At 28.9% G+C, this 14,918-nt stretch overlaps 1 protein-coding gene across 1 annotated transcript in view; it reads right to left on the bottom strand.

Moving 5' to 3' along the window:
• Positions 1-7,861, bottom strand: part of LOC123302912 — a 107,203-nt gene extending 99,342 nt beyond the window's left edge. The window contains exons 1-3 of the mRNA XM_044886033.1: positions 7,843-7,861; positions 6,583-6,716; positions 6,250-6,508 (exon numbers count right to left, since the gene is read on the bottom strand). Coding sequence (XP_044741968.1) covers positions 6,250-6,508; positions 6,583-6,716; positions 7,843-7,861 — 412 coding nt within the window. The remainder of the gene's footprint in view (positions 1-6,249; positions 6,509-6,582; positions 6,717-7,842) is intronic.
• Positions 7,862-14,918: the final 7,057 nt, after the last annotated feature.

The following is a 14,918-nucleotide window of genomic DNA, read 5'->3' on the forward strand; positions in this document are numbered from 1 at the left end:
GACCCGCTCAGAATGGGGGGAAATTTGTTATAAACAACTTAATTGTTAATACGGCCATAGCTCCTAAACTTTTGAAAATTTAGCTTAAATTTTGTATTAAAAAGCAAATATTTCCTTTTTTATTAGTCTTAATAGGACCAATAGAACCGGAGATATATGTTATGAACATAAAAATACGTTATATGAAATAGCAACGAAGTTGGCACGATTGTAAGTATTAAGTTATATCATTTTTCCTGCCCACTACTAGTTTATAAGTCGAAAGCGAGTCCTTAGCGAAAGAAAATGCCAAATAATTATATATGAGAAAATTGCAAATTTCTTCTAGTTTAAGAATTTTGTAGACACGGAAAAAGTTCATTAATCATTAGTTATTGATTCATTGTAAGGAACTATTTTTCTCACAAACGTATTCACGTTTTTTACAACATTTGAATCAGGAAGCGGGAACAAGCTAAGATGGTGTCGACTGGGCGACTGGATACACGTGCGAACTGAACCAAAATTCGACCTCAATCGAACATACCTTGTCTAATTCTACCAAGGTAATGACATTAAGAATTTATTTATTTAAGGAAATCATCTTGATAATTCAAAGTCTTTTAATATTAGCAATTGTAAAGGGTAATAGTAATCAAACGAAAAGTTATTAAATTCGTAGGATGTAATTAGCAAATAATTATTTCATACATAAAATAAAAATATATCATGTATAAAATCAATTAAGATTTATTTTGAGCAAAAAAGGAAGGCCATATATTGAAGCCATTTTTTCAAATGATATTACCTCACACTAAACATTTAGATCAAATATTCATAAAAATCCAAAATATTTTTTACTACTATGTTGACATTTTTCGATACATCTCCAAAATCTCTCCTTATTCATAATTTTCTTTAAAAAAGATATAATATATAAAGAAATAATTTATAATAAGTCAAAGCTACTCTATAAACCTTCTCGAACTAAAACGTATTCTTTAAAAGAAGCTGCATAAATTGAAGCAAAATTTATTGTGTCGGATTGGGATAATAAAAATGTACATAAGTAATTATGATGCATAAAATTTTAAAATCTTCTTATCTCTTTGACGATAAAACTAAAAGTTTCTGATACATTGATTAAAAAGTCATGAGATCAAAATTTTAACGCGTTTAATGTTACCACCACTGGGTGCAAGATTACTAATAAAGAGGTACCCGTAGTGAAATCATAAAAATAAATATATGAAAAAATTTTAATGTTTATAACATAATGAGCACTGAATAATTTGCCTTCTTACCTGCAAAAGCATCGAACACAACTTAAAATGTTTTTTAAAGATTGGCTAAAAAGGGAGGATATTTAATTATCTACAAAAAAGGCTCTTACTATTTTTGGCGTTAAGCCGTTTAGTGGAACTTTCGCCTTTCAAATTTGTAAAGATTGTGTGCATTCACATTCAGTATACGTGATAATAAACCTAGTTTTATAAGAAAATAACTCCTGTAAATTATTGCAAGAAAAAATTCCCAATTATCGGTAGCTGTAGTGCGACATTGAATGCGTCAACAATATTAATTTTAGAAAGAAAAGTTTAAAGTAAAAGTTTTAGAAAATTTGTAGATGTTAAGTTATTAGCATTTTATTGTTTAAACAAATATTAGAAGATATCGGTCAAATAATCAAAAAGTAAATCGTCATAGTCAAGTGGTACAATATATGAATTATAATTAGTGATACAAAATAAACGGTTAGTAATACAAAAAAAATATTTTACAAAGAAGTTAGGAAATTTAATTAGTTACTATAAAAACTATTACCATTTTTGGTCTAAAGTGCACCGTTATGGAGATATAGGCCAAAATGGTTTTCCTTAAAATGGAGGCACTTCCTCCGCCTATTTTTGTAAGGATTTATGCATTCACATTTAGTATATTTAAATTAAAAAATAACTCTTATAATACAGAAAAAAATCCTTTGTAGTCTGATGTAATAGATTATTTCTGTATTTAGACCATAGTCCTTACAGTGATAGGTAATATGATGTTATAAATAAGTACTATATTCTAATTTTTCAATGATAAAACAAGTATCTAAAATGTCCTATAGAGACAAAAATAAAAATTTTCTTATATGAAATTATAATAAAAATAATCAAAAACACACATTATCAAAACAAAATTATAAATATTAAAACCACTCACAAAAATAATTATTCAAAATATCAAAAATAAATGAATTGCATCAGTGGTGGATCTGATTGCTTAACAATTCGTAATGTTTACTCATGTATGCAAAAACTCCTGAATATCAACATTTCTATGGTAAAATTATATATTATTTATTACATAGGGGTATCGTTGCAGTTCAGAAGTTCAATCAGATTGTTTTTAGCGCTCTCAGTGGAATAGTAACCTAAGAGAGCAGTCATGAATGGAGACACAACTGAGCATCTAAGCTTAAAGCGTTCTAAAGATTTTTGCTCCTTCAAATTGTGTAATGAGCATACTTCAGCTGCGTCCCACTTATATATTATTGCATTTATAATTATTATAATCCTTGGATGATGCATGAGTCCTAATTGCGAGATCAGACGGGTCACATCCAGAGCAGTATAATTACGAAGGTATTGCTTGTTTTTCTAGAGGAATTTTCTAGATTAATTTGAACGCATAAAATACAAAGATCTAGTTGTTTTGACATTGCTTTGCCTAAAAAAATCTAGTTCCTGTTTTCGAAATTTCAAACCAAAAGTAAGACAATGAAAAGTAAAAAATTTTTACCATTCAAAAATTGCTCATGGCTTAATTCATATTATTTCCTCAAAAACTTTACTGAATGAGCGCTTGTCAGTATAAATATAGCCATAGTTTAAATGCAAAAATTGTGTCAATAGCTGTCACCTTATGAGTTTATAGGGTGAAAGCTAAATATTCATGAGTTGAGCTATCCCATGAGCCTCCTTCCATATTCATCAGTACGTTTAAAAAGTACACCTATTCACTGCACAAATTGAGTATAAAAAATTCCCTTACTGGTGGTAGCATTTACATTTTCCAAAAACCCAAATGTACTCATCGGTACTTGTCTTCTTTAATCAACTATAAGAATTTCAATATTTCATACTTATAAAAAGCCTGAAATCAGAACAGCAACGCTAATATTCCAACCGTTCTGTAATTAAATGGATCTATCTGTATTTCCAAAACCATTGAGTATCAAAAATTATATTTTTGTGCTTTTGCCAGTGAAAAAATAGAAACACGCCTTTTGATTTAAAGTTTCTTGGAGTTGATTCGCTCAGGAATAGTCAGTCTTATGCCATTATAATAAATGTTAAGTATTGGTATACTCCTCACTATGATAAAACGATGTTGGATACACTGGGATCATTTCCGAGGAGCTTTCCCGTAAATCGATTAAACAATATGTTTTTCGGGGATTTTTTAAAGTACCGTATCGAAAAACTAAAACACCGAAAAACACTGGGTCAAAATTTGGGCCAATGCTATTTCTGAGACATTTAGTAGATGAAAAATGTTATTTTGGTATTGGCAGAAAAATTGTCAACAATTATTAATATCGACGGACTATAGCCAAAGCTCTAATGGGATTGATTTTTTTTAGTTTCAGTGTACGATTATATTATTGTGTTAGTTGATTCCTAGCTGTGTGTAAATTGAATGAATAGTTTTTAGTACAATACTTTGTATTGTATTTTTTTCGTTTTTTTTTTTTTGTTATAATGCTATACGTTAAACCAATGTTTAACACCACATGCTGTGCTATTTCGTATTTATATGTTTGTTTATGTGCTTTGAGCTGTGTAGCGTTTGTGTATTTCCGTTAACTTAAAGAAAAATGAATTTAAAAATCTACAATGTCTATTCTGTTCGATACAGTAACGTTAAAAAAATTTCACAAGAGATACGCTTCAAACAGGTCTTAAAAAATTTTCAATTGCATGTGTTACTTTTGGTAAATTATATGGTTATAAGGTTGCTGAATCAAAATAAATATTTTTTTTAAAAGCTAAATTTTCTTACAAAACAACTTTCGAAGCCCAAACAAGTAAATTCAATTAATTGATGAGGTAAGCAAATGTAACTCACAAGAAGACCTCGAAACCAGTTTAATTATCAAATTAAATTATTTTTTGGTTTTTTGATAGTCTCCTCCAAAAATAAGTGCACGACTAACAAGTCTACTAATTGTTAGTGCTCTGTGAATGGCAGGATTTTTTAATTTTTGCTAATACCATATCTCAGATCGAAATTTGGTAAAGACCATTTTTGTTCGTCTTTATAAGCTTATTTATGAAGTGCAAAGTTCTGTAGTAAATTATAGAAGACCTCGTCTATAAAGTGATCTAGACTCAGTGGGTAAAAACTATAAGAAGCATTCAATGGATTTTGTAGAGTTTCTTAGTTGCATACCTGTGTCGTTAACGAAACTTGACATACTTTCTTTGATAACACATTTCTCTGTGCTATTCTGCTCTACCTGTGTCATCCAGACTACATTTCATTAATGATTGGGATATTTGGTAATTTAAAAGCCAATCAGACAGTAAACCATGGCACGCATAGCTATTGACTGGGTCTCCTTTTAGTTTTGTATTTAATTTTAATATTGTCAGAAAATCAGATACATAATATTAATTAATTGAACATTTGAACATAATTCCTATTTTATCAGACATATTGACGAACGTTGTTCACCCATATAGTTTCATAAGAAACGTTGCTTTATTCCGGTCGGAATTTTTCAGAGATTTTTTTACTTGGTAGTGCTGTGGAACTTTCAAGAAAGGAGCAATATTTCCTTTCTTTGAATAAAGATTACTTTTTCACCTTGTGACACAGAATTCGAAATATTGATGAGAAAGTGGTATTTTGGTCGAGAGCACTTACATGTTTCTCCTGTCTTTGAAAATTTATTTCATATTGATTCTTATTTCCAATTTGTTTTCTTTACCAATTACATAGTATTGATAAAATCATGACCTTTGAAAAACCGGCACAACTGAATAGAAACAAAAACAGGCTTGTCAGTTTTGTATGGTGTAATTATTCATGCGAACGAAATCATAAAAATCATTATCACAAACAGTTATCAAGAGAAGTATGGTCCTTTTATAACTGTTTACATAGAACATACGTGCGTTGTTAGTTATTCATTCGTGGACTAAGCTTTATAGAGAGAAGAGTGTGTGAGTAGTTAGTTCCCCTCTCCAGGTCGAAATCGGCTGTTAAGACACTTCCTATTTAATTCTCATGGCTTATGGCTCTTCATTTCTTATCAAAATTGATAATAAATAATTAGGTTTTCATTCCAATTTTAAAGCATAATCCCACAAGTCATTTAATTACTCACAAAATGTCTCCGTATGGTTATGGAGTTATCATATTTCCATACTTGTGTCTTTGCTGTGCATCTATAATTTAGTAATATTATTATAGATGCACAGCAAAAAGACATTTACAAGTCAATTTCTATTTTACCACAGAAAATTTACATTTTACCATAGGCAATTTTTTTTTTTTTGAGTAATTTTACAATAGTATAAATATTGATAAATATTGACATTAATATTTATACAATACTAACGCCACTCAATTGTTTTGCATTCCCGGAACCTCTCCATTAACACTTAAACTTTATGGTATGGTATTAAAGTTCAAATTGACTTTTAATTATTATTACGAATCTTCTGCATAGGAATATAGAAAAGTGATGTTTTTTAAACTTTTTCAGGCAATTTTTTAAATTTTCTCTCCGTAAGAACTATCCTCGTACTTCAAGAAATATTATGAAAAAAGAGTCAGCGAAATCGGTTCAGCTGCTGTCGAGATTTGCGCTTAGCAACACATTCAGCGATTCATTTTTATATTATAGTTTTTATTATTTATTATTATTTTGATCCTATCTATCCAAACATTCACCCTAACGTGAATAATGTGTCAATGGCATATAAAAATAAATTTTATGATGTGTAAAAGATAATTTCGGTACTTTGTAACATTATATATTTAATATTCATACGAAACCTTTAACACTTCACAAAATCTCATACTTAATCGATTATTTTTCTATTATAGTTATAAAAAAAGCGCTGGCGATATCAAATTAAATACTGTAATATTGATAAAAATAAAATTGTATTGCAGTAAAATTGTACATACATAGTTAATATGCAAATAAGATTTTTTCAATATATTTTAATATATTTTTCAGTCGTAATAGCATAATGCTAATGTACATACCTTGAACACGATCAGCTCGTGAATTAGCTGGGGCTTGAACAATTTCACGAACAGGTGCTTTTAAAGGTCGATCACCTTCAACACTTTCTTCATTTGTTTTCCAGTATAATGTTGCAATTGTTGCTAGGCATTTTAATTTCATGTCGCCACGTTTAAAATATTTTTGACGAACTGGAAATTCTAAACTTAATATTGATGTTTCTAAGCCTTCACGTCCAGTGATTATCGTGTACGGACCTTTCTGGAAATTTTGATCAGCCTGTAAACATACCATATAAAATTTTTATTTTATTGGTGTTTGGATGAGTTTTGGGAAATTGTTTTCTTACTTACCGGTTCACCATTAATAAACCAACTTAATTGAGCTGCTGGTTTAGATCGACCTGATGTACAATTAATGCGAACTGTATCACCAATTTGATAGCGTGGGCGCCCACCTGTTATTCGTGGACCTTCCTCTGGTAACGCTGTAACAAAATAAGAATATATTACACAATTTACAAAATCATTAACTTATACAAAATGTAAACATATAAGATATAAATAATACTTTGTTCTGATAATAATTTTACAAAATATTATAGCAAGCTCGAACGCACACTCTACTGAAATATAATTCTAGATGATGATTTTATTGAACGAATGTGGAAATAGAGCAGTTAGTATGGATGACGGTGTCGTTCGAGAGAAGGAAATTTACATGTCCACAGAATCTGAATTCTAGTTTCCTCCCCTTCGCAGCAAAAACTACTAAACTGAGATCTGAGATCGTTCTCTGAAAGCCTCATTTTATGTATATGTTTATTGAGCTTCCAACGACCGTTAAGCAGGCTAAAAAGTATCGTCAAATTACGTCCCCACGCTACAAACGCTCTAAGGTCATTTTTTCTTTTCCTGTTTATATAAGCTTTTGGATTTTTCTTTTTTATACCCCTAAAAATGGTTCTGGACTGTTTAGTGAAGTACACATACCTATTGGTTAATTTTTCAGTTCCTTTGTTTCCATGGGTTCCCAATTTTTCAGACTTCTAGCCAATAGTGACAAAAGCGATGCATCATTAGAAAGTTGGAAGGAGGTGAAAAATTAAAGTTAAAAATTTTCTTTTAATATTGAGAAACTAGAAATTTTGGTAATTAGTTGTATCTCAAATAATAATTTTATCCCGTGATAATACAAATAATATTTATAGAAACATATTTTAAAGTAATTGGTTTTATGCATTTGCATCACAAAAAAAAAGTATTTCACCATTGTTGGGTATTAAATCTCAGTACCTCTTGCATAGAAAGAGCATATTTCCTTACCCTCTAAGGGTCAGACTCACGTGAACAGTTAGTTTAAAATTGGAATATGAGCTAAATTTAAAATTTCAATTTTATGCAAGTTCCCCATTCTCATATCATAATATTTATTATTAAAGAATACTAACTCAATTTTTATTTTTGGTGTAATGGTAGGTGCATATTATAATTTCATTATGGTATATAAAACACAATGTTGAAATCACAACGTGTGTATAATATTTCAGTTTATTAGTTTTATAAATACGTAATATGTTTAGAAAATGAAGCCATGTTTCCTATTCTACTTACTACTCTTGTCACATGTCATATTGATTTAGTGTTAAAAATGAAAATTCTCTTATTCTGTTCGTATATAAAATTCTGTATTTGAGAGTTTCTTCTCTCATCGTCGCATGTTAAAGTTTTATAATAGATATAGTGTACGAGGAATGAAACGAAGCAACGCCACCATCCAGCATCAAGTATAAGCAATATGTTTATTTTAAAAGTATAAAAAGTGTAGACAGAGAAAATTCTTTAACAAAGTCATGCCAGTGTCTGGATTTACACTATACACACCATATAATAATCATGGAACACTTTAAAGTTCAATAAAGCTAGCACTTTTTGTTTTCTAACTAAATGTCATTGATAATAGTTTCTTAAGAAGTAAACAAAAAGATAATGTATTAGAGATAATTATTGAATCTCTTCTAATCAAAGTTTCTGGAGATTGGGAATAAAAACTAATTCTATATTGTAGCGAAGCAAACCTGAAAAATATGTAAATAGGATAACGAAAATGACTCAAAAAAAAGAGAAAAATAGTGCTCAAAAAAAGAGAAAAATATTAGTACATATATCTTTCTCAAACTAAGTCTTCGTAAAATCAAAATTATGTCCATAAAACAGAATAGCAGTCCAATAAAATGCAGATTTAAACAGAACCCTGAATTTTTAATATAAGTTCTTTTTTTATGTAATAAAGTGGTTAAAAAACATTAAAAACTACTCAGAAAATCACTTTTGATATGGAAAAAGTTTTAGATAAAAAATTTACATATCAAAATTTTCTATAAAATCATTTCTAATCACTTTTGACGTATTTGCAATAGAAACGATATATTTGCAATAAAAAAATCTAATTCGGGAGAAAGCTTTTTCATATTTTAAGTTATAAATTCGATTTGTTTACGCAAGTACGTCAAAAAAGATTAGAAATGGTTTTATATGTTTTCAAGATATTCAAAAATGTGATTTTGGGGTAGTTTTTAATGGTTTTCTAGCCCTAAATTTAATTCTATATTTTTTATGTATGTAGGTATACTTCAATTTATTTCAAAACGAACTTATATTCAAAAATAGGCTTTTGCTTTGATGGTAGCGTAAATCTTCATTTTATTGGAATATAGCTTAGATAATAAATTAATAGATAATATAAGTTGATAGTCGTGCAACTTTCAAATTTAAAGCATCGGGACCCACGAAATTTCAATTATTTAACTGCTTAAGACAATCCCTATTTAAAATATGTTTGAAATAATCAACATTGTTAAGTTGTAAGCTGTGCAACCCACATATATAAACTTATCAGCTAAGAGATATATCATTTTAAAATTGGAAAAAAAAAATTGGCAGCCATAGGGACTGCCGATAGAAGTGAAAACTTGGAACTTTTAGTATAAAAATTTGAAATTTCATAATATTTGAATTAAAATTATCAACATCAATCTAGTTTTAACATCTATATTGACACTCCGAGCAACAATTATATGCATTTTTGTGTGGTTTTTTATTATTTAAATAGGTATATTACTGGCTGTACAAGGCTATGACAAAATATAAATACAATTCAATTGAAATAACAATTAATATACTATCATATGATTTGTGGATAGTATTTGTATTTACATAAATTTCAATGTACTTGTTATATGTATACGCAGAATGTCGGCGCGCGCGCAGCATGTTGGTGACGCGATACCAAAACATTTTCTCCTACCAAAAAGTGCCCAACGTCGCTAAAAAAGTTTTCACTTAATAAAATTAATATTTTTTAAACACTAATTGTTGGCACTTTTTTTTAATAATGATTACATTTCAGAGGCAGTTATTTGCTTCGTGGATGTATAACTCGATCAAATTATCGATAAATGTAATTTTCGCTTAAAAGTCAATTGTAAAGTACCTAAATATATACTAAATGCGAAAAGAGTTTATAATTTGGATTTTTTGATTTGATGACTTCAGCATATTTGATGTGTATATGCAGCAATATGTTTGTTTAATAAAAATGCTATCTTTACAGTAAAAATGGGCGGGAAGTCTCACTTGTAACAAAGATCTACGTAGAAACGTTGATAAAAATACACTAGACTATTCGCTAAATTTAATTCTGTATTTCTGCATTTTGCTCTGTGTTTAGCTGTGATGAGAAATATACTTTGCACTATGTTGTGCATGAGTATAAATTTTAAATAAGATTTTTAAGATATACCATCCAATATATACATAATATAGCAGTTGTATATTGTACAATCGAATTACAAAAAAATATACTGCCTTTCCTCGTAAAAAAGATTAAATCGTGATTACCAAAAGTTATTTTTCCCACGTTTTTTAGCCTTTAAAAACCAAAAAACGAGTTACCAAAAGTTGGGGTCTAGGAAAACAAATTTTCATACAAAATGAGAATTTTTTAAGGCAAAGAGTCAGAGTCTGTTTCAAAAAGAATAAACCCATTTTTTTCAATTTTCTCCGAATATAACAAGATCCGTGTCTAGATATTCTTATCCGTTTTCCAATATATAGACATGTAGCTCCTACACACTGTATGGCTGAAAACACCCATGGAATTTTTATTAGACAGTTAATGATGAGAAATCACCAAGCAATGGTAAAAGAAATTGTACAAAAATTTTAGTCCATAAAATGGGCTACATATGTAAATAAACTATTATGTAAATTATTTTGGCTGATTTTAGGAACGAATTTACAAGACACACAGAGTCTCAGCGATTTTCATCCTATTTGTTACGATTAAACTACGAAAAAACAATGATAATTGATAATTATATCATAGAGTAATACAGTAGGTAGTAAAGATGTGATTTTGGAGCAGGTTCATTTTTTACTGTTTCTGAGCTGGGATGAGCATTTTGGTAAATCAGCTGATCGTCAAAGGTTATAAATTGTAAACAAGAACAATTGACAGGCAGCAGTCAGCCATCAAAAATGGCGAATTATTTTATCGATATTTTGATCGGTGTGCAAGTTTTATACACATCATTGTAATCGCCAGGTAATGCAACTGTTCTAAAACCTACAAAACATGACAATTCATACGCAATAATTTGTTGTGTCCCATTGTAATTAGCGAATTTACATTTGTAAACTATTTGATAACAAATAACGAAAAAAATGACTGATTTGTTATTCAAGTTCTTAAGAAACTTCCAATTTGCGACTGTTCTAGAAGTTCTGGTTTCTCAAGTTTTTACCCAATCCTTTAATAAAAAGAGATAATTTTATAAATAGATAAATAATTATTATAATTATTACTGTAATATTTTGATTCCCATATCAAAAAGTAAGACCAATAATAAAGAAAGTTTAACAATTTAGTTTTGGCATTATCTTGATTTAATTTTATTGAACACAACTGTACGGATATATGCCATCGTAGTATCTTATATAAATTGTATCTTAAAGTGATAAGATAAAAAAGTAACACGAAATAATGATAAAAATAGGGTAAAATTAAGTTAAATTCTAACTCGAAACGACATTTTATTTTCTATGTAACACCTAATAATATATGAATATTGTATAATGTATACGATATAAAAAATGTCTTTTTATTAAACTAAATCTTATAATTTAATGTATCTCCAAATATATCTCTGTTGGTTGATAAAAATTCATTATTAATGTTGAAGTTCCAGTTTTTTCATTTAAACTATTTGGCCAACAACGTGATAAGCAGAGTTTTGTGACTTAGGTCATATTTTCTAGTCATAAGATACTTTTTTTAAACTATGGTTGTTTCATGTTTTTGAATACATGTAACAGCGGTAAAGAAGGTTGTATTTCGTCTCATAAAATTTCGTCAAATCTAAAAATTCTAGCTCCATTTGGTGAAGCTGTTGATTGCCCTAAGATCCTAAACATCAAGAAAAACATGATATTTGGAATTAATAAAAAAGGAAAAAGTGCTGGAAATTGATACCCTTAAAAAAAATTTTTTTTATACTTACTTAGGCTAGGCTTTAGCTCTCTTTAGGCTTTAGCTCTACCTGGAGAGACTGAGGCAGTGCATAAAGTCTTAAATATTGTGAAGATCCATGATATTTCGACCTAAAAATTATTTTCTTGGTTGAAGCTCAACCTACATAAGATTTTCGACTCTTTAAATCAACTGTAAGGTTCTGCCGAAAAATATATTTAGCCCTGCGAATCCTCTCCAAAACTTTCTTCTTGAAAAACATTAGATATATTTTTATATATTTTACTAGAGTGATACCCACACGCTTTGATGGGTTTAAGAGTTGATAAAGATTGCTCTCGCTTATCTACTTTCTATAACACTCGAAATAAAGGAAAGGATTGTTTTACACAGGTAAAATATATATGTATGCTTTTCTACTTTTTGAAATGTATAATAGTCGTAATAATTCATTGAGTATATCAGAAAAGATGGTCGTGCTTTTACAGAAATCTGTAATTTATGGTAATGTCAAATAAAATTAATTTTTAAATTTTATTTTATTTTGTATTAATATATCTTTATAAATTATATCTCATGCGTTATTCTGAAGTATGCGCTATATTGTTGTACAGTTTCATTAAAAACCATTCGCTAGTTTTAGCGTGAAAGGGTAACAAACAAACAAACAAACATGCTTACTTTCGCATTTATAATATATAGAGATATATGCCAGACTTTCTCAAAAATTAGCGCTAAAATGCATAGTTATACGTCAAAATATGACAAAGAACAAAAAAAGAAAAGGAACAGATATTCGTTTTGCAATTCTTCCACATTATTTATTTGTATGTCATAATATTTTATTTTTGTTCGAGCTACAAGAAATAGAGTTTTAGAAATGCTTATAATAACTTGTAACATCTTTTTTTCCTTCGTATAAAAAGAATTGGCTTGCCAAAAAATTACAAGAACTTTTTTAACACAATTATAATTATTATGTTTCTATTTCAATGTGATGATGGAAGTGCTCTTCTTCAACACTCGGAAACTAACAAAAAATATAATAATAATAAAAACCAACCAACAATACAAAACAAAAAGTAGATTTCTGTATTATCCAATAAGATTTATTACATATAAGAAACAAGAAAAAAAAAGCGACGAATAAAAATAAAATTGTAAAAAATATATATACGCAATAGCAACACAACAATATATCGAGTAAAATAAGCAAGGAAAGGAGCTAATTGTAACAAAACTATATAACAAAGCATTTAAAGAAGTGAATCTTTTGGGACTTGTCGGTTTCATTTTCTCCATTCATAGTGTCTATTACAAAGAAAATGTATACAGGATGTACTCAGCAACAAATACTAAAATCTGTATAACAATTGATAAAAATACAGGATTTCTAAAATAGATGGATTTAATGGCTCTGCCACAGTGTTTTTTCTTAAATTTTTAGAAGCACACAAATTGCCACAATTGTTTGCTGTTCTGCAATAAAATTTTTTAAAGTGAGATTAAACTATTATTATTAAAAATGATTTCCATCAATTTTTAAACATTTTTATTTTATTCTAGTATTATACTAGAAAAGGATAGTGCTATAAAACTGATAGGGCTACAAGATCTTTTTCTACTACATACACTAATTACTATAACAAGCTCAGTAGGTATTTGCAATTACCTGCTTTTTTTCTAATTTTCTAAAAGAATTATTAGAACTATACAAATCGAAAGTAGGATTTAACAATTTGTATTATTACTGCACGTTAAAAGACGTATACAGTTTGGCAATATTGGTATATCCAAAAGTAGTGCCAAACGACGTTCATTGATTCAAGTAAAAATGGTAGCGTTACATTGGCTTTGCCAAAGGATTAAAATTCTACCATTTTCACGTTTTTTCTCTCCTATATTTTGACTTGAATGATTTGTCAAAATATTAATTAATGCGATGTGCTAGTCTGTTTGGTTAAAGGTGTCCAGCCATTTGTATTAACTGCAGATTATATGAAAGAAGAAGACAAAATTGGCCTGTGTTGCTCATTTACGATCTCGATCTCACTTTTTACGTCCTGAGTGCGATGTAAAATTTCAGCTTGATATCTTTTTTCGTTTTTGAGTTATCGTGTTCACAGGCGGACGGACGGATAGCCGAAAATGGACTATTTAGATGATTCTATGAACACCTATACCAAAATTTTTTTCGTAGCATCAAGCGTTACAAACTTGGGACTAAAGTTAATATATTATGTATATTTCATATAAACATGGTATAAAAATTATTCCTAACTAAATATGGTTTTTTCGTCTTTCCTACTACATTAAGGATCGTTTTTACCCTCCTGTACTATTTCTAATATAGTGTTTATATTATAAGTGAATCAACCTATATAAATATATAAAACAACTCACTTTTCCGAGACGATAAAATCATGTTGAAGAAAAAATTTATAGAAATGACATGAAATACAGTGAAAATTTCCGTTGAATCTTATAGTAAGAACTAAATCGAAAAGTTTTTATATATTATTTCTCTTTCGTAGGGTGATTCTTAGCTGTAAAGCTTGTTTTTGTGTTTGACCGTATATTGACTGTTTCTAAATCCTTTCAATGTTTTTACATTCGAACTTTGACATAAAATGGATTAATAAAAGTGAAATCGATCGAGAAGAAAAGTATTGACAGCTGAGACTGAGACTATTGACTATTAGTTTCTTCACTATTATCCCTATGAAAGAAGTTATCGAAATACCAAACGCCCTGTACCAACAGATTTGATGAAACGCAAAAGTGTACTTCTACTTTGCGGTTCGTATAAATAAGAAAAAAAGGTTTGTTGCTTTCAGATATTTTTATTTAAATGAAGTTTAGAAAGAAAAGTTTCTTTTTTTTTTAATTTTATAAAATATATGCCCAACCGCGTAACTCTCAAAATTGTCTTGTGATTGGCTAATGGAATTTTACGAGGTTTTCTAATGATAATTCATTTTCACGGTAGGATAGGCTGGCCCGTTAATTAGAAACATTGTATCAAGTGGTTCCATTTAAAATACTTTCCAAAGTTTTATTTTTTTTTACGAATCAAAATTGGGTACTTGAAATTTATTTTTCGATTTTCTTAAAAAAATATGAAAAAAACCGTAAGCGAGATGACAAAATTGAAATTAAA

The sequence above is a fragment of the Chrysoperla carnea genome, chromosome 1 (genome assembly GCF_905475395.1).
Source record: "Chrysoperla carnea chromosome 1, inChrCarn1.1, whole genome shotgun sequence".
Taxonomy (NCBI): domain Eukaryota; kingdom Metazoa; phylum Arthropoda; class Insecta; order Neuroptera; family Chrysopidae; genus Chrysoperla; species Chrysoperla carnea.